The 21,278-nt window shown below is 39.6% G+C and overlaps 1 protein-coding gene across 2 annotated transcripts in view; it reads right to left on the bottom strand.

The window, feature by feature from the left end:
* Positions 1–21,278, bottom strand: part of LOC311304235 (uncharacterized protein) — an 807,935-nt gene that overhangs the window by 755,578 nt on the left and 31,079 nt on the right. For both annotated transcript variants that reach the window (XM_084431142.1, XM_084431143.1), the window contains exon 2: positions 8,981–9,120. In XM_084431142.1, coding sequence (XP_084287268.1) covers positions 8,981–9,039 — 59 coding nt within the window. In that variant the 5' untranslated portion in view covers positions 9,040–9,120. The remainder of the gene's footprint in view (positions 1–8,980; positions 9,121–21,278) is intronic.

The following is a 21,278-nucleotide window of genomic DNA, read 5'->3' as shown; positions in this document are numbered from 1 at the left end:
TGTGTGTATTTTTCACGTTTATTGCGTTATTTGATTAAAAAAAAGATAATAAAAACACTTGCTTGTCATATTTATTTACTTTTTACATTTATATGTGAAAATTAAAGAGAACAAAACACTACACAACACATTTGTTTATTCAAATATAGATATAACGGTATATATAAATAAATAACCAGGCATCTGGTCTTATAAATGATTGTTTTCTAACTCGCGTGCACCGTTGCCATGGTGACATTTTTGTTTATTTTTCATTCGCGCTCTATCGCCTTATAGACCTTTCTCACAACTTCCGTATTTGTGACCGGAAATACGCAATCGTCGTGGTAATCTACTTCCTCTGCAGTCAAAGCAACATAAACAAATGGCGCAAGCAACTAGCAAGAGCTATTGACACGCTAATGATGTGTCATTTTAATTAACAGTTCAGTAACAGTTAGCCTCGCTCTCTACTTACCTTGATATTTATGGACAAATTCCGTGTGGAAATTTTTTTACCCTTTATTTCGTTTTTTCTTTTTGGTGATGGAGTTTTCCTCTACGAGTCGTCACATCAGCAAATGTAATATTTGGCAAATCCGTTAATGAAGTTGTGTAGACTCTTTGATCCATTTTAAACTTGCCCGCGTTTATGTTTTTCTGGTGTGTTGACGCTTGACAGGAACTCCGCTTCCACAACGATTACGTATTTCCGGTTATTGTGAGAAAGGTCTATTGAGTTGGATTGTGGGAAATAGTAGCCGTTTCTCAATATGCGTTTTTGTCTGTACTTGTGTTCTTGTGGACTTGTGAAACGTCATCAGTCGCTGCCAAAGTACTGTTCCAATTCAAAGTTCACATCTAGCCAAGTCCAGTTCAAATCCCCGGATTTGTTCTTGATCCGCCCCTTTTACCAAGGATGCATCGAGAGGTGACTTGTGCGGACTTGAGACAGCCAGGTATCCCAGAATGCATCTCACACCAACCAGCAAGCGTCAATAGCAGAGGAGAAACCCCGCGTAATTTAAAAATACTGCTGTAATTGTGTCACGAAATGTAGTTTTAAGAGTATTTCAGGCGAGAATGTAGTTGTTTAAAGATCAAATCTTTGGTTTATTTATAAAGATAGCGCCTATTTGAAAATTTGATCTGACGTTTTCGGAGTTGTGAGAACCAGGCAATCGGACGCTCGGTGCTCATGTACCCCGCCGAGAACAGCCTTTCCTCGGCTAGTGCTGCTGACTTGCCGCTGGCTTGGATGTCTCTAGTCTAGTGGTTTAACACGAGATATAAATCGTCTTGTGTATATCTAACGGGCGATTTATTTATTTTATTTGTCTCATTAATCTATAATTTGTTCCCTGGCAAAACGATAAGCTGAGGGCAAAGTGAAGTTTCATAGCTTTATTTAGTCTATTTAACTTTAATGTTGTAGCCTAGAGAGCTGACTTTTGTTTGATTGAATCGTTTGCTTTATTATTGTATAGTTTCTTATACCTTTTAGGCTATTTATACTTTTATAATGGCTATTATTGATCATTAAAACTGGCATTTAACAAAAAAAGGTTATGTCATTTTATTTTATATATTTAAAACATATAAAATATTTTATTATAGCCTACATGTTGCCTACATTCTCTTCACTGTAGCCTATACATATATTATAAAATAAAATGACACAACCCTGTCTCTTTTTGCTAAATGTTAGTTGTAATGATCAATATTATAATGTTTTTTTATTCATCATTCATCAAGAGTCAGGGTTGTGCTTTATATTTCGTGTTGTTATAAATATGCAGTGAAGATAATCAATTGCGTTGCCTGAACCACAGCCTACATATAGGCTACATAAAGAGATAACCGGAGAAGCCAGAGCGAGCTGAGTGACGCTATCAAGTATGCTGCTGTTCCATTTCAGAATTATCGGACTTGCGTCCTCCCGTCCTAGGGAGTTCGTTCTCCTGAGTCGAACTTGTCAAGTCCGAACTACCAAGGACTCAAGTCCGAACTTTGTGTACTTGGTATTGAGAAACGGCTAGTGTCTCAGCAAGTGTACATCGTATGTACACTCGAATTCAGAGAGGATTGTCGGTAAAAGTAGTGAAGAATGTAGGGAATGATGTCGTTCACTCAGAATTCGGACACCACTACAAAATGGCCGACACCCTAAATAGTGCACTATATAGTGGATAGGGAGCGATTTCAGACACAGCTCTTGTCATCATGGAGAGCGCAGTTCACGGTTGCATAGCAACGACAGACGCCACAGGAGAACAAGCGCTTGTGGAAAGGAGACAGCGGCGCGCTTGTGGAAAGGAGACAGCGGCGCGCTCGCGCTTTCCACTTGTTTTATGGTTTTTACACATCTAATGTGCGTTCCATTCGACAGGGTCCATACGCAATGTTCACTGCTCCCCTACCCCCTGAGCACGGTATATCAGTTGAAGTGGACTTCACTGACAATACCCGCTCATTTGAAACGCCCTGCAAATGTCATCAAAGAAAGTCAACGACGGAGTCGCGCAGATTATCATATAACATAAATATATATAGGACTACATTCATATTTTATTTTTTATATATTTACAATTATATTGAACTATTTTACAACTACCTAAAATAAAATCACTTTACTTCACAAACTAGCTAAGCTGGCTGCATTCACTGAGGTAAATTATAATCATCAAAAATAGTATATGTAATATTCACAACAATAACCGTTAAAAATACTGTCATTTGTATAACAATGGCGAAATGAATACTTACACACATACGTAAACTCCTCCATCGTTAGTTATGACCGTTCTGACTGGTGATGACGTGATGCGCGAAATGACAGTTGGGTAATCACAGAGCCCGTCTACGGAGAGCCTTGGCACTCCCTATTCAGCCCCATTGTATTGATTTTGGTTGCAGTTCCATTAGAATTCCACTGGGGGTGATCGCGAGCGAGTGCAGACTGAATGGGAGTCAATGGGGCTATACGGCTAAATGTGTCTCTTTCACCCGATTGCCGTTGAGAAATCTCAGATTTTATTGTAGGCTTTGCAAGTTCAACATAGGTTATAGGTCGAAAGTTGAATGAACGAGTACTTATTTCTTTTCGATGTCTTACAGGTTGAGTTGTTGTTGCCCATAACACGCTAGCATTCTGCTAATGACGTCAGCATTCTGACGTCATTGACATTTTAAAAGACTTTTTAAACCAAATAAGTGGCTCTAAAAAATCTAACACCCAGCAATGTGTAATTTCTTTGCATCTCCTTTCGAATACAACATTCAAATTACTAGACAAAAAATTATATCCTGAGAAAAGTGGATTTTGAGGGTTTTTCGCCATAGACCTCCATTCATTCTGCGCCCCCGCATGGACAGAGACGTGTTACTGCAACCAATCCAGAACCCGGAAGTAAGCAGAGAGTGCCAATTCTCTTCCTATTAGACATTCTCTGGTAATCATCGCTCTCCACTTCCTGTGAAGTGATGTATCGATGTTCCCTTATTCCCTATGCCGTGTGCAGTGCCCTTCGAACTGAACATGTTCGCTCCCTTCGGATTAGACTCTAACTTAAGATGGCGGAAAACCCTGTGAAGTCCACTTCGCAGTCCACAACGCACCTCTAGAGCGACGTTGTTGATTGTTTGAGCATGTGACTGCGTGTTTCTCCTTGTTTTCTATTGTTATGCGCAGCATATTTCCCGTGTGCACAAACACAGCCACAGACAATGAATTGTTTGTTCGGTTATCGAAGAAGAGCATGATGTATTTTGTATAATGTTTTTTTTTTTTTTGTTATTAACTGCTTTGAGAACTGGAAATGCACAATTCATGCATACAAATCTGTATATATTAATAAATGAAGATGATTAAATTAGACCAATGCAAAAAACGAAATTCATGCCTGCATTTATTAAGACAAACCTAGTAAAAACAAATGCAGTATATACACTGACTTGGCAGCTCTGTGAAATGTAATACAACAGTGCCACCTACTGTCTAAATGCATTAACATTAAAAGTGTGAGGTGAAACTCTTGCATAGACATAGGTAAATGGGTTTGTCTATTAGCCTGAAATATATATATATATTTTTTAATTCAGATCTTGTGCTTCCTCACATTGGAGTCCCGAGTTCATGTATAAAGTTTGGTTTCGATACGTGACAGAGTTCCTGAGATATGGACGACTTCCTGTTTGGCGACTACGCCGCTGATTTCGTTTGGCTGTGACGGGCAAACGCTTCCGAAAATCAAAAATCCTTCTAGTAACTTTTGTGAGGCTTGGTCTAAGGATCATGCACGTCCAGTTTCGTGAAGTTCGGACTAAATTTGTGACCTGTGAAAATTTTGTTTCGCTTTCTGTTCAATCCACTATGGCGGACGAACGACATGGACTCGTGATGTCATCTTCGCGAGCAACTTACACCGGTACTGACCGTACGTTTTAAAGTTGAAACGGTGTCTCTGTCTCAAAGGGCCTAGGCGCAGGAGCTGGCCAAAATTTTTCTCCCGGGAATAATAATAAAAATAATAAGAAGAAAACTTAAGAAGAACAGTAAGTGTGCTGCTTTCAGCAAGCACACTTAATAATAATAAGAAAACTTAAGAAGAACAATAAGTGTGCTGCTTTCAGCAAGCACACTTAATTATTATAATTTTGGGGTGGGGTTTAAATTTATAATGACCCCGGGTCACCAATAGTAACAGATCTGCCAACCAATCACGAGTGATTTTTCTTGTTTAAATGTAGTGGTTTCAACCAATACTGAGTGAGGAAATTCAAGCCATTCTCTGGCAAGGCGCGGGCGCTGCTATTCATATGCAAATTAGAGCCATTAGCACCTCTGCAAGCTCTCCACATACGTCATGGTTCGTTTCCGTCAATATGTGGCACAGACGAACGCGACGTTCACAGGCTGTAAATTGTCGATAACTGCCGAAAATTACGGAGATTTTGGGATCCTCCAACTACCCGGATGTCTGTCACAGTAACTTGAAATTGAATTTGGTGATCTGAATCTGAATTGTGAGAACTGAATGCGAGGATATATAGAGAGTTGAATTTTCAGTGAGGATCAAATTGTATTGGACTTCAGTTCCAAATAAATAAATTTAATTTCAAATTATACAATTCATATTCAGTTTTTCAATGCAATTATTCAAATTAAACAATACAATTTCAAATTATGTGATTCAAATTCAGTTTTTCAATGCAATTATTCAAGTTTAGCAATTCAAATTCAAATATAAATGATTCAAATTCAGTTTCTGGTGGCACATATTTCAGCCCATACGCCTGCCTTAACATGCACATGAACTTTAAATGACATCCCATTTCTGATCCGTAGGGTATAATATGGAGTTAACCCTTTGCAGCTATAACAGATTCAACTATTCTGGGAAGACATTCCAAAAGGTTTAGGAGTGTGTTTATGGGAATTTTTGACCATTCTTCTAGAAGTGCATTTGTGAGGTCAGGCACTGATGTTGGACGAGAAGGGCTGGCTCGCAGTCTCCACTCTTATTCATCCCAAAGCTGTTCTATTGGGTTGAGGTCAGGACTCTGTGCAGGCCAGTCAAGTTCCTCCACACCAAATTCGCTCATCCATGTCTTTATGGACCTTGCTTTGTGCACTGGTGCGCAGTCATGTTGGATCAGGAACATCCCCAAACTGTTCCCATAAGGTTAGGAGCATAAAATTGTCCAAAATGTCTTGGTATGCTGAAGCATTAAGAGCTCCTTTCACTGGAATTAAGGGGCCAAGTCCAACCCCTGAAAAACAACCCCACACCATAATACCCCTCCACCAAACTTTATACTTGGCACAATGCAGTCAGGCAAGAACCGTTCTCCTGGCCACTGCCAAACACAGACTCGTCCAGCGGATTGCCAGACAGAGAAGCTTAATGTTCCCTTCCACGCTTGAATTCACTGAGCTCCTGAGAGCTGAAAGCTGGGAGCATGAAATTGTCCAAAATGTCTTGGTATGCTGAAGCATTAGGAATCCCTTTCACTGGAACTAAAGGGCCAAGCCCAACCCCTGAAAAACAACCCCACAACATAATCCTCCCTCCACCCCACTGGGGCCCAGCTCTCTTTCTTTCTTTCTTTTATTTATTTATTTATAAAGCACATTTAATAACAACCCTAGGTTGACCAAAGTGCTGTACATAATATACAAAATGATAAAAGACAACTACATAATATATTTTAGACTAACAACATCTGTGTGTGTGTGTGTGTGTGTTGGCTCGGCCTTCCCTCATGCAGTTTAATTGGTTGACATCGCGTGTATGATTGACAGGAACAGAATGTGAGGCTGATCCATAGACAGTAAAAGAAATGGACACAGCGACTGAGCGTACTGCGCAGACTCAAACTGAGCTTGATGACGTAGATGTGACGTGGGCAACCTGTCTGACAGTTGTAAGTCTTCTAGTAGCTGTGCCAAGAGAAATCTGAATCATTCCCTTCCGAATCTTCCAGAGACGGAGAGTGTGAGTAGGAGCTGTCCATGAGCTAGGAGCAGGAGCAACTTTATGACTATGACTCTATGACTTTATCAGACTTTATGCCTCCACGTCCCCCCGATTGACTGCGAGCTTCTCCTCCTGTGTATACGGTAATTTCCAGAGAGTCCCGTGGTTATGACACAATCGTTAGCCTATTTTTACATAAACTGCTTCTACGGGGCCATAACGTAAGATACAAGGTAATGGAGCCTTTTATACATTGTCGTGTTTCTTTAGAAATAAACAATGGACAAATAGAGTCTTTAAACGCCTCAGATGTAAAGTTATTCGCTGTTAAAGTGACGCCAAAATGAATGGGAGTCAATGGAATGCTAACAGCAGATGATGGCTTGTTAGCCAATGGCGGCCCCCAGGGGTGGTACACTTTCCAGATGCTGGATTACCCCCCTGGGCTGATCAGACAGTCGAAACGAATGTGTGTGCGCCTTTAGGCCTATATAATTATTTTTTGTTGTTCTTTTAATTAGTCAATTATTTTAAATAAAACTAAAATCATTCATTATTTCATTATTACATAATGATTTAATTTCTATAGGCTATATTTTTAAAAAATAGAGTCGGCTCTTTGACACTGTTTTTGCTTTTAGATCAACAAAGAATAGCCCAAAATGATTGTCTTGATAATGTCATGCATAAGACTTTTTTTTTCCTGTCCTGGACTCGGTCTTGACTCGGACTCGAACCTTTTTGGACTCTGTCTTGTCTTGGACTCGAACCTCTTTGGACTTGGTCTTGACTTGGACTCGACTAGTCCTGGTCTTGGACTTGTCTTGGACTCGACAAAGGTGGTCTTGACTACAGCCCTAGAGCGACCCATTCTTTCACAAATGTGTGTAGAAGAGTCTGCATGACTAAGTGCTTGATTTTACACAACTGTGGCCATGGAAGTGACTGGAACACCTGAATTCAATGATTTGGAGGGGTGTCCCAATACTTTTGGCAAAATAGTGTGTGTGTGTGTGTATATATATATATATATATATATATATATATATATATATATATATATATATATATATATATACATTTTTTATTTTATTTATTTATTTATTTATTAGTTCTGTCAATCAATTTGAAAAAATAACGAATTATTCACACGTTTTTCTGTAATTAATCGCAATAAAATGCATTAACCTAACATTAAAGTTTTTAACATATTTTTATATTGTAATAATTTCACATTTAATCTCCATGATAATGTAGAAACAACTTAAAGACAGTATATTTTAAATATTTGATCAAACAGATAGGAAATATACAGAAATTAAATAAAGTTATCAAACACTTCACAGTCTTCACTGCATGAATTATAAATTAAATATAGATTAATTTTTATTAAAGCTATAAAATGTATTCAGTCAAGAGCAGTGAGTGATTTTCTCTTTTTCATTTGTTCTTGGATTATCCTTAATGACAGACAACAGCAGGTTTATTATGCTGATGTCACTTTAAGAGCTGACACACATGACGTGGATCTGACATACATCCCATATTCTCACAACTCTTTCCGTTCATTTAACACTTATTTAACTCATTTAAGACTGTGCTTGCAAGGATACTCGACAAAACTGTGTGTGTTTTGTCCGTTCAAGTGTGAAAGAGAACTCAGTGAAGAAGCATTCTGTGCTTGTGAGTCGTGTGTGTCATACAGACAGGAGATTCACAGACAGTGCACCAGTGAGCTCTCTTTTGTGTCTTATCACAATTGAACTGTTTAAAAGCACTTGAATGAAAGTGCACTTGAATGATATATACATTATATATTATCATATAATGTAACTCTAGCTAATGGATGACGGAAAAAACAAAAGCTGCATTAATTGCGTTAAACTGAAAAAATGAATGGCATTCGTTAATGTTAATTTTGACAGCCCTAATTTATATCTGTAATATGCATAGGGTGCATAGGGATGAGGCAGAGAGAGAAACACAAGGGCTATATATACACAGGGAAACAGGCTAAACAATATAAGAGGGAGTGGCTAATAGGAAACACCTGTGGAAAACTAATCAACAAGAAAGACTACAAACAACAGGAACCACTTCAACATAAAAGTGCATGATTACATGAAGCACATGTGACCGTGTTAAATTGCAATCGCAATATTGGTATTAAAAAACAAAAAATGCAATTAGATTATTTTCCCAAATCATTCAGCCCTAACCTTTAAACCATAATGCAAAGACTTTAATCTGGGTTTGTACAGGACTTTAAATATATGGTACATTAAACATATTTAACTGTGCTAAATGTTCCTGTAAATTAAATATGAAACCAGTTTCAAGCCATTTTTAACCTGCGACAATCTAAAAACATTTATAGGAAGTTCTCAATGGTTTTGCACAGCATTTGACATGGCAATGGAGAGAGAAAACCGTCCTTGTTGATCAGACTTTGTTCTTTACAGGACAAACCTGAAACTCCAGTAGTGTTTAAAATGATTCTGTGAAAACAGTCGCAGTCTTACCTCTGTTTCTCTGAGAGACTCATCTTAGAGAGAGAGTGCTTTCCCTGTTCCTCTGACATTACTGCAGATAAACTGTCACTGGAAACAGCTCAGCACTGGTGTCTTTGTGTTGGTGAAGACACTCAGATGTTCAGCATGACCTGGACATGACAATGAGCCACTGAGATTAATATCATGATAGTTCAGAGGGATACATGAAGATGAAAATGACAAATGTTAAGCCAACAAACAATACACACACCTCATGCACTGCACTTTATCAGTTACACTAGACTCTGACTCACCATTATTCTTCACCCTGACATTCTATTTACTCTAATGCATCCCATACTGCACTGCTCACCGCAAACATAACACTTCTGTGAACTGTTTATTATTGTGTTTTTAATATCGTGCTCTGTGTATAGTATAATAATGTGCTGTATATTGTTCACTACCTGTACCTGAGTCTCATATTTAAACTGTGTATATTGTAATTTGTGTCTATTGTTAATACTGTATATGTGTTGTGTATATATTCTGTACCTGTCACCTGTCATGTTGCAGAGTTTGCACAAAAGAATTTCCCCACCTGTACACTTGTGTCGTGAGTCGTGACAAAGTGATTAGATTTGATATACAGGGATTAAAAACTGTGCTAAAACACTGAGAAGACGAAAAAAAATTGTAAATTTTATACATAAATTTATTTTAATCTATGACCTTCTTATAGTTATTTTTAATTTGATCATTACTTTATGTTCACAATCTATTTTAATCATTTAAATTGATTCAACAATAATGTTCTTTCAGTAAATGTGATGTACTCAATATGCAAAGTGAACAGAAAAATTTCTAATTTCATTCCTCATTTTTTTGACAAACCAAAATACAACAACATTTGGAATATCCACAACAGGTCTGGGTCTAGGATTGCGTGCCTGAGCCGTCATTTTGTAAACTTGGTGGGGCAGCATTAATTTGTAGTGTTGGTCAGACTTGATTCGATTCATGATTCATAGGTTTTTGTTTTAATTCAAAAGCTTTTTTTTTTTTTGCAAATTCAGAATTATTCACTTCGATTTGTAATGACATTTGATCAGATTTAAACAACATGCATTTAAAGGATTTTTTAAAATACTTTGTTTCTCTAATGTGTCTTGTAAGAAAAAGAAACTACTTATGATTGTTTATTGCACCAAAAGCAATTTAAAATGAACTTTAAATATACTGTATGTACAGTTGAACCTATGTTGAAGTTATGAATGTAACCCTGGTTCCCTATCTGTCTGGCTTGACTCTATGGGGAATGCATCAGTGTGACCTGTATATGAAGCATGTGCAATACACAAACAACTTTTTTTGTCTGAAGAAAATGTGCAGGCGTGCTCTATGATTGGAAATAAGAAGCAGTGTTTCTTCCCCTTCTCAGGGAACCAGAGTTACATTCATAACCTGGGATGTTCCCTTTCGAAGTGGAACTTCAACACTGCGTCTGGCTTGATGCAATGGGGAACCAATACGCTCTCAGGGAGAACTGAGGAAAAAAGCAAAAATTGAACTCGACCTTCGGTAGAACCACTACTTCAAGGGGGAGATTGCCACCTTCAGTTCTATAAGGAGTAATACGAGAACAGTATAGAATATATACCAGTAGATTCTCGTCATCAACCTCAACTCCAAGGTAACTGCCGGGGAGCTACAGCTCTTTGTTTAAACAGCCCCACAAATATGGGAGAGCGCTCACGCCTGGCTCGTAAAGATGCTTTCCCAGGATCTAAAAGACATCCAGTCGCAAATAACAAGAAGGAATGCTGTTTTTCTTTTGCAGATCACCTCTACTTGCCAGGTTCTTAATAGATCACTAGAAAGGCTTTATGCAATACCCAACAAAGGGAAACAAGTTTGAGGAAGGTCCACCATATATTAGTTCCTCTTATTTTTAACCCTAAGCAGTACCGTAGCTTGTGGCGTAACAAAAATAAGTGGCCTGTCGGGCTCCTTTTTTTAAATAGCCCTCTATAATGCCACGTTAATGCTGCCACTCCTCCAAATGGGAGCCTATCATACTTTTATCAGACAGCAGGAAAAATAGAAGTGCTTGACATTCTCTTTTTTTCCCAGGCTCTACCCTCAGAAAGGCGAAAGTCCTCTACTAAAAACTGTATTACTATCATCATCTTTTTACGCAGTCAAGGACTAGTGGTTAGGGAGTTGGACTGGTAACCCAAAGGTTGCTGGTTCGATTCCAGAACCGGTGGGAAATGACTGAGGTGCCCTTGAGCAAGGCACCTAACCCCTAATCGCTCCCCGGGCGCCACACAAAGGCTGCCCGCTGCTCTGGGTGTGTGTATCCACGTTTGCAGTGTGTGTGTGTGTTAACTACTCACTACTCTGCTCCTAATGTGTGTGCATTAACTTGGATGGGTTAAATGCAGAGGTCAAATTCCAAGTATGGGTTACCATACTTGGCCGTCACGTGTCACTTTCACTTTCACTTTCACTTTCACTTATTTTGCATTCAGTCTAAGGAGCGTCTAGCATCTACCTCCCTACTTAAAAACCCAACTTTAGCTAAGGAGGGGGACAAACCAAACGGAGGGTTAACTGATGGACCTAACACAGCTTCGTTTTGAGATATGTCTCATAAGAGCAAGCAGTTTGATACTGCCTAACACTCATTCGCCATACTGCCATCCCAAGGATATCAGGGGAGAGCCAGCTCATATTCTGATTTTGAAAAGTTATACCCTACCGAAGGGGAGCAAACCCTGCTCACGACCCAATATACGGGAACGTGAAACGGAGGGATATCTGCAAACTGACCAACCTAGTTTCAATTAACCTAATCTCCCTTAGAGGAACCTCAGCAGCTTACTTCTGGGAGCCTAGATTATTCAAGGTTATAACCTCCAGAATTGCCACTTTTGTTAAAAAAGGGTGGGGGGGGAACCTAACATGGGATATATTTTCTGAATGCCACTGATTGCACCCTCGCTTCTCTAAACTTCCCGGCCACTGTCTCAACGGATGTGCCGTAAAGTTCTGGAGCAAGACCGGAGCATCAAGGAGAAGGTTTTTCTCTTTCTCTCTGTCAGCCAGGTTTATCCACAGATGCCTTTCTGTAAGCACCATCGCTGCTATTGAACGGCCAACAGCAGCGGCTGTTTGTTTGATAGCCAGGAGCGCAGGGTCTGTGGTGCGGAATAACTCAGAAGACAATCCTTTCCCCTGATCCAAGTCTCTTAGCAGGTCAACCTGGTAAGCTTGCAACACAGCTACTGAGTGTAAAGCACCACCATCCTGGCTCGCTGCCGCATACGCCTCGCCTATAACGCGTGAGGGGTGTTTTTGTTGGGGATCCTGTTTTTCAAGTAGTTGTTCCTATTAAGTTTCGACAAATGATGATCGAAATTGCACATGACAGGGGGTAAGACATATGATCGCCTGTTGCGATATTTTTTTTGCCCACGTTTAAAACGAGACATCTCTGCTTAAATTAAGAGATGCAAAACCTGCCAATTAACCAGTAAGCCGAACCAGGTGTTGAAACCTGCTCCGCTGAAACCAAATCAGGTTACTGGTGAACCGTTCGAGCATCTTGTTGTTGATTGTGTAGGGCCACTTCCCCGTTCGAAGTCTGGTAGTAGTTATTTGTTTACTGTGATGTGTTTGAACGCGCTTTCCTGCAGCATATCCACTACGTACAATTACATCTCGTTCAGTTGTGAAAGCTTTAACCCAGTTTATGTCTGTTTTCGGACTCCCAAAGTGATCAAGGTTCAAATCTTACTTCGCATCTATTCCAGCAAGTATTAAAACAGCTGCACATTAAGCATAATCAATCTACTGCGTATCATGCACAAAGTCAGGGTGCATTGGAGAGATTCCATCAGTCGTTAAAGTCACTTCTCCGTGCGTACTGTGTGCAGCTGGATAGAGATTGGGAAGAGGGTTTACCATGGATGATGCTAGCTGCACGTGAAGTAGTGCAGGAAAGTATGGGTTTCATCCCTAACGACTTGGTCTTTGGCCATAATGGGACTGTTGTCTGTATTTCAGCAGGATGGTAAAGCTGTAGAGCCTCCTAAAAACTTAATGTCATATGTTTTGGGGTTTAAAAACCGACTCATTCAGGCTAGAGAACTAGTGAAATTAAATCTCGGAAAACATCAGAAAAACATGAAACGATTGTATGATCGTACGGTTGAGCATCGAGTGTTTGTACCAGGCGATCAAGTCCTTGTCTTACGATCTATGGTATCTTCTCCTTTTGAAGCCAAATTTGATGGCCCATTTGTTGTACAACGAAAATTGACTGATGAAAATTATGAAGTCTCAATGCCATTGCGAAAAAAGTCCGTTAAACAGTGCCATGTAAATCTATTAAAACCCTATTATGAAAAGACACCAAACCTGTAGAAAATTCGACATATTTGCATCCAGCACTTTCGGCCGTTTCCATTGGTGGGGGTAATGTGAGTTTGGTGGGTGAGGAAGAGGAGACAATTTCGCCCGATGATTGTGTTTTCCGGGGTCGTTTGAATAATTCTGAGTCATTGCACAACTTGCATTTGTCTCCTGTAAGATGTCAGGAGTTATGTGATCTATTACGTAGTTTTCCTGAATTATTCGGTGATGCACCGTTGAGTACTGTTTGGGTTGAACATGATATCGATGTGGGGGACGCAAAGCCTATTAAGCAGCGGTTTTATCGTGTTGCACCTGAAAACGGGAATTGATGGAGAGGGAAATTAAGTATATGCAGGACCACAATATTGCAGTACCTTCGTTTTCTGATTGGGCTTCCCCATGTATTTTAGTTGGAAAGTCGGATGGTACTCTGAGATTTTGTACGGATTTTCGCAAAGTTAACGCTTTAACAAAACTAGACTGTTTTCCTATGCCCCGCATCGAAGACTGTGTGGACCAGGTTGGTTCAGCCTAGTTTGTCAGCAAGTTTGACTTGGGCTATTGGCAAGTGCCTTTAACCAAGAGAGCTCAAGAAATTTCATCTTTTGTCACTCCGTCAGGGTTACATTCTTACCAGGTCATGAGTTTTGGCCTGCGAAATGCTCCGGCGACTTTTCAACGCCTCATGAACCGAGTAATTTGTGGTCTTGAGGGTTGTGTTGTCTATTTGGACGACTTGGTAGTTTTTAGTGACAGTTGGGAGTCTCATTTAAAACGCTTGCATTCGGTGTTGAGACGTTTGTCTACTGCTCGACTTACAGTGAACTTGGCCAAATGCGAGTTTGCGAAGGCGACAGTGACATATCTCGGGAAGGTGGTGGGGAACGGCGAAGTGCGTCCGATGCAGGCTAAAGTGCAGGCCGTTCAGAACTTTCCTTCCCCAACAACAAAGAAAGAGCTCATGAGGTTTTTAGGGTTGGTTGTATATTATCTGTCTTTTTGTTGAAATTTCTCTACTGTGGTGGCACCGCTTACAGACTTGTTAAAGGGAAAGACAAAGTTTATCTGGTCTAACACTTGCGAATTGGCTTTTGAGAATGTGAAATCTTTGCTGTGTTCAGCGCCCGTGCTTATGGCTCCGTGCTTTGACAAATCTTTCACGTTGCACGTCGATGCCAGTAATGTGGGAGCTGGAGCTGTCCTGCAGCAGTCTGATGTGGACGGAATATACCATCAAGTTAGATTCTTTTCGCGAAAGTTTAACACATACCAATGTATTTATTCTGTTGTTGAGAAGGAAGCATTAGCCCTTATTTGGGCATTGCAGCATTTTGCGGTTTACATTAACTCGAGTGCACCTATTGTGATCTACACGGATCATAATCCATTAACTTTTTTGAATTCTTTGCAGTGTCCGAATCAGAGGTTGGTTCGGTGGTCCTTGTTGTTGCAATCCTTCTGTCTAGATATTCGACATATTCGAGGATCGGAAAATGTGGTAGCTGATGCGCTGTCACGCGCCCCAGATGCAGTTTAATCTACTGGAACTGGCGTGTTATTCCTTTTTGGTGTCTTTGGGAGCTGTCTTTGGCTCTTAACTTGAGTGTACCCTATGACTGAATTTTGTTTTGTTACAGGGATCTTTGTCAATATGCGTTCTTCAGCGATCTTGCGTCCTTGTGTTCTCGTTTTACGTCATCATTAACCGTTGAAGTTCAGACCCAATTCTCAAGAACGCAAGTACAGAGGACGCATGAAAGAACCCGGATGTGTTCTTGATACCAAGGATGCATCGAATGCAGACTTGAGCTAGTACTCGCCTGGTGTCCCAGAAGTCATTGCGGCCGGTTCCGAGTTCGTTCTTCCAAGGAAGCTTGGCAAGACCGGTCTCCACGAGAACACAACTCCGTTCTCTGCGTTCTTGGAATTGAGAAACAGCCCTCGTCTTATGGGGAGGGGTGTGACGACCTCTGCTGTTGATTCTGGGAATTGCTGTTGGCACCTGAGCCCACTAATCACCTCAATTGCCAGTCAACTGGAAACACCTGTGTTCGTGCCTTAGATGCTGCTTAAATCACCAATTGACCGGAGAGGATCACTCTTTTGGTTTTGACTCTTTGGTTTTGGACTTTGCTATTGGACTTGGGTTGCGTTGTATTTTGTTACCATTTGCATTTGCATTTACATTTCTACTTCAACGTCAACACTGCATCTTGCTTTACACACTGACCTTACGGATGAATACAGAAACACTGTTATTTTCTTTAATTGTTTTCATTTTATTATTTAGTGTTGCCTTATTTTGTAATGAAATAAACATTACTTTTGAGCCTATAATTTGGTTTTTGTGTGTCCCTTGTTTTTGTTGCTTCCCTTGAGCCAAGGGTCGTAACAGGGGTGTTATGTTATAATATTATATTAATTCAAATTTGTTTATTATTAGGATAATCCCCTTGAGATGTATCATCTCGTTTTCGAGGGGGTCCCAACATATATAACACAATAATTACATAACCACAGAGAAGTGAAAGAGAATCTAAACAAAATAGAACAAACAGCAACAAAAACAAACACCAACACCAACAACAACAACAACGACTCCTGCATATATTCATAAAAAAAAATTGTCTAGTGCCAAAGGTAATATAATAGGACTTTGTTTTGTTAAGCAGTAATTTATTATGTACAAGCCAATCTTGAAGGATAATGAAGTCAGACTGAAGAGAAGCTTGAAGTTGTGATAAATTAGGTTTAGATATATATATGACAGTATCATCGGCATAAAGTTGAACAGAACAGTTATTAAAAATTGATGGTAAATCATTTATATAGTTAGAAAAAAGAAGTGGTCCCAATGTTGAGCCCTGGGGCACTCCTCTGTCTTGAGTCAGAAAAATCTGATTTACTTCCCTGTAGGACTACACATTGTTTTCTATTATGCAAGTATGAATTAAACCACAAAACTGCATTTTCAGAGAGGCCGATATCATGGAGCTTATCTAAAAGGAGATAACGATCAACAAAATCAAAAGGTTTAGTTAAATCAAGAAAGATGGCACCTGTGAGTTCACCATTATCTGATGCACAAAACACATCATTGGTGAATTTAAGTAGAGCAGTAGTTGTGGAGTGATTAGACCTGAAGCCGGATTAATATTGTGCTAAAATATTATTGGTAGTGAGATAATGCAAAAGTTGATTATAAATACATTTTTCAAAAACTTTAGCAATAGAACATATAATGGATATAGGTCTATAATTGTTTGGGTCAAGTACATCTCCATTTTTATGGAGTGGTGTGATGAGTGCACATTCCCAGATAGCTGGTAACTCACATATAGACAAAGAAATGTTGAATAGATCAGCAAGTGGATACATAATGATATGGGAAGCTAGTTTAATAAACCTGTTTTCTATTCAATCAAGTCCAGCACCACTGATAACATTTAGATCATTAATGGCATTCTGAACTTCAATTGGTAAAATTTTCCTAAAAGAAAAAGAACTGCAATGGGGTAATTAGGGCTGGGTACCGAGTTCGATACTTTTTAGGTACCGACCGAATTGCCTCGATACTATCGAGTATCGAAAAATGACTTGTTTTTCGGTACCAGATTTCGATACCTAAGGGGTTAACTCGTCAACGTCAGTGCTCAAACAAATACATATGAAATGCACAACAACACGCCTAAATTCGCTCACGCACATACACGCAAACTCACACACACAAGACGCGCGGAACTCTCCGCACATACTTTTATGAGACGCGCGCGCACACACAAACTGTCCACACACATTCTCATATGAAATGCGAGCCTATGGACGCGAGCACACACACACACAAACTCGCGCACATACTCAATGACACGCAAGCACACACACTCACAATACCCTAAAGATGTGGAAAAGTCGATCAAAAGTGTGGCTACATTTCTCCAGACTCCAGGCTCGATGCCAACAGCGCGCGATGCAGTATTTGTGGTAAAATAATGGCTGCAAAGACGGTACCGCGACAGATATGATGAAGCTCTTGACAGTGCATGGAGTAAACATAAGAGCAGAAAGTTGCTGCGTCTTCGACTGGTAAATGAAGAGATACCTTGTTGATCACTCTGACTGTGTTTATATTGCAATAATGACCTACTGAATGTACACTGCCGTTCAAAAACGTGTTGGTCAGAATTTTTTTTCAGTAATCATGCATTAAAGTGATCAAAAATGACCTTCCAAAAACTGTTTTCATATTTCAGCTTTGACAACACAGGAATAAATTACATTTTGAAATATATTCAAATAAGATTTTAAATTGTAATACTATTCCACAATATTACAAGTTTTACTGTATTTTTGATGAAACAAATTCAGCTTTGGTGAGCATGAGCTCTTTATAAAAAAATATTTTGTACCTTATGTAGGCCTATATGTATAAGGAATATTTTGTTCCTTTGTGCTTTTTTTGTTCCTTTGTGCACTGACTAAGGAGCATGAGTCAAACTGAAAAATAAAACCAAAGTTTTTCTGAGGTAATGTGTTATGTAATCTTGTTCAAATGGATTTCATAAAATTGGTATCGAAAAAAGTATCGTTCAGGAACCGGTATCGAAATCAAGGTATCGGTATCGGTACTGGTATCGAAATTTTTTGAACGATACCCAGCCCTAGGGGTAATGTAATTCCAAAGGAGCTTGTAGTCAAATGAGAGTTAGGTAATAAGTTAGAACATACCGAGGAGAAATGCTGATTGAATGCTTGGGAAATAGATAAAGAGTCATGTAGTATTGTATCAGCCACTCTTATTCCATTAATACAGTGTTTATCTGATGTATTAATAATGGTTTTGATTTTCTTCCAAAATTGCTTAGGATTCTTAAAATCACTAGTGAGACATTCTCTATTGTAGTTTGATTTAGCATTACGAGTTTTTGTCTTGCTCAAATTCCTACACTGCCTGTATATTTCCCAATCAGCACCATCCCTTGCCTGACATAATGTTGACCACGCTTTTGTCCCTCTTTGTGTAATATATAACAATGATTCGTTTTTTTCTATCAATAAAGGTATCCAAACAGCTGTTCACCTGTCTAATAAAGCACATAATATAAAGTGGCTTTGGTGTTTCTATGGAAGTAAAAGCGGAAAACCAGGGTAACACGGATATGACGTCATTGACAGACGACTCAATGACACGGGCCATTACACTGGTTAAAATAGCTGATTTCTGTGGATTTAAACATTGTTGGAAACAATTGGGATAATGTAATCAACAAAATATACAACACTGTTTGGTGGTTTTGGGATATTTTAATCCAAAAATCTTACATATTGTGCCTTTAACTGAAGTGTATGCCTGTCATTCAATGACGACTGCACAAAAAGTATAGGCTACTATTAAAAACATAATAAACTGCTATGAAAAAGTAAACATTTGTAGATTTGGCAAAAGTCAGCACGATGCTAAAACTATATATTAACATTATGAAGTAATCAGTTTCCCATTAAATGTATCAAAATAATAAGCATGAATCAAATTTACAAACGCATTATAAAATATATCGCACAAAACCAAAGTTTTAAATTATATTGCACAAAACTGAAACATGAATTCAAGGTAATCAAAATTGCACGCAAAATCATGTTTTCAGCTCATATTTTCATTTATTGTACAATTATGCTGTTTTTCCCTTTGCTTGTGTAAGGCTGGTGCCAGTATGTCTGATCGACCCCTCGATGAAACAAAAGGCCCTCCTGCGAATTAACACTTGAACTATCTCCTGCATACGTAACAGGAACTTCCGAGACGCAGCACACAGTGCAGCTCACACTTGACACACACTATCTCCCCTTCATCCCCCTCCTCCTCACCTGAAATACACTGAAAACCTATGCAATGTTAAGTATGTACAAGAAGTATCTATGCATGTTTGATATCATTTAAAGTGTCTCAGTGGGCCTGGTAAAATGTTCTCATTCTCCCAACTATAATGAAAAGCTAAAAGAAGTTATAAAATATGAGAAAAGTGATGTGTCCCTTAAATAGGGTGACCACCCATCCCGCGTAACGCCTGCGAGCACAGCGTTTGAAGCCCAATTCATGCGTCCCGCAAATTGAGACCGTGTCACGCATAATCAATGCTTGCTCAAAAAAAAAGTTGATCGCTCTATATCCTCGAGCCCCAGGCAGCTAAACGAACATTACTTGACAGTTCAGCACGCTACTGTTGCCACACCCACCCCTCAGTTGAACTGCTGACTAGGTTGTTGTCAACTTTTTCGTTGTTGTCATGACAGCGCACGCACGTGCATACCAGACACACTGGGAAGAAACTTTTAGATGCGCGCTTTCCAATTCGAAAAATGGAGAAAGAGACTGAGTCTGAGAGGCACCGCCATCATCAATTAAAAAGAGAAGGTGTGGGTACAAGAACGACTGGGAAAATGAATATTTGTGGCTGAAAGGTGTTGAGGGGGATACCGAGAGGACTTTTTGTGACCTTTGCAAAACGTCCTTCTCAATCGGACATGGAAGGGAATACGATGTCAAATGACACAGTCTCACGGAGACTCACAAGAAACGTGTCCAACAGAAAGAGACATCCAAATCTATGGATGCTTTACTCCGACCTAAAAACGACTTTCTAGCTGACAAAGTGGCTGCTGCAGAGGTGACGAGTGTGTATCACACTGTCCAACACGCTACATCATATCGAGCAGGAGATTGTGGCAGAAAGCTAGCCCCAACGATTTATCCGGACTCGGACATTGCCAAGAGGATGGCCTGTGGTCGGACGAAGGCAAAAGCCATTGTCACGGATGTGCTTGCCCCTCCGTCGAAGATTGCTTGAAAGTCCTCAGAAGACCACTGAATGAGCAACGAGAGGCAACAACCAAAGGTAAAGTTAAAGTTATGTTCATGGATGTAACATTGTTGTGTGTTAGCTATTTGTCTAACATTAGCAAGCTAATGTTAGCTAATCATCTTCTTCTACTGGTATGTTAAAAGTCAACTTTTCCTTCAGTTCACTGAAATTGCATCAGTAGCTAACGTTAGCTAACATAATGATGCTCTTCGTGAAACCAGGCTCTGTGTATCCTTACATGATTGTGAGCAACATTTCACTATTCGTTATCTCCCAAACTAAACAAACAAAATCAACTATAATTTTTGAAAAGGTATAAATATTTCTATAGATAATATTTATATAAAATCAATAATGATCAAAACAGTAAAGCAGTATCTTGAATTTTTTATAATAATCTGTTTTTAGAGAATCTCTTAAGATCATCCCATCTGTGTGTGTGTCTCCAAAGCCCACACGGCATTCTTCTCAGCGGCTTCAGATGCCTCCAATCATGGGACCACCAAGCTCTTCCCACTGTCAGTGCGTTACTGGACGCCAGACTTGGGAGTACAGATGAATATCCTTGATTTCTATGATGACAGTGATGACCAGATAGTCACCAAACTGGAGGAAAACGGACTGGGACTAGACATGATATCTGCATATTCCGCTGACAATGCTAGTCTGAATTATGGGAGATACAACTCTGTCTTCCAGAAACTGAAAGAGAACAACAATTGCATTTTGAAGGCAAACTGTGTGGCCCACATTGTTCACAACAGTGCAAAACACGCAGGAGATCAGCTAAATATCGACATCGAAAATGTCATCAACAAGACCTTTAGCCACTTCTCCTCATCTGCCAAACGCATTGAGGAACTTAAGTCAATTCACACCTTTGTGGAGATTGAGTACCAGTCCCTGCTTAGACATGTGCCCACAAGATGGCTGAGCTTGCGGCCTGCAGTGAAGAGGCTTCATGACAGCTGGGCTCCTATCAAGACCTACTTTCTCTCATTGGGAGAGGACCAAAGTCACTATGGCGGCTGTTCAAGGATGACCAGGAT

The sequence above is a fragment of the Rutilus rutilus genome (assembly GCF_951802725.1).
Source record: "Rutilus rutilus genome assembly, chromosome: 14".
NCBI classification, from domain to species: Eukaryota; Metazoa; Chordata; class Actinopteri; order Cypriniformes; family Leuciscidae; genus Rutilus; species Rutilus rutilus.
Note: the sequence above shows the minus strand (reverse complement) of the source record. Positions and strands in the feature narration are given on the sequence as shown.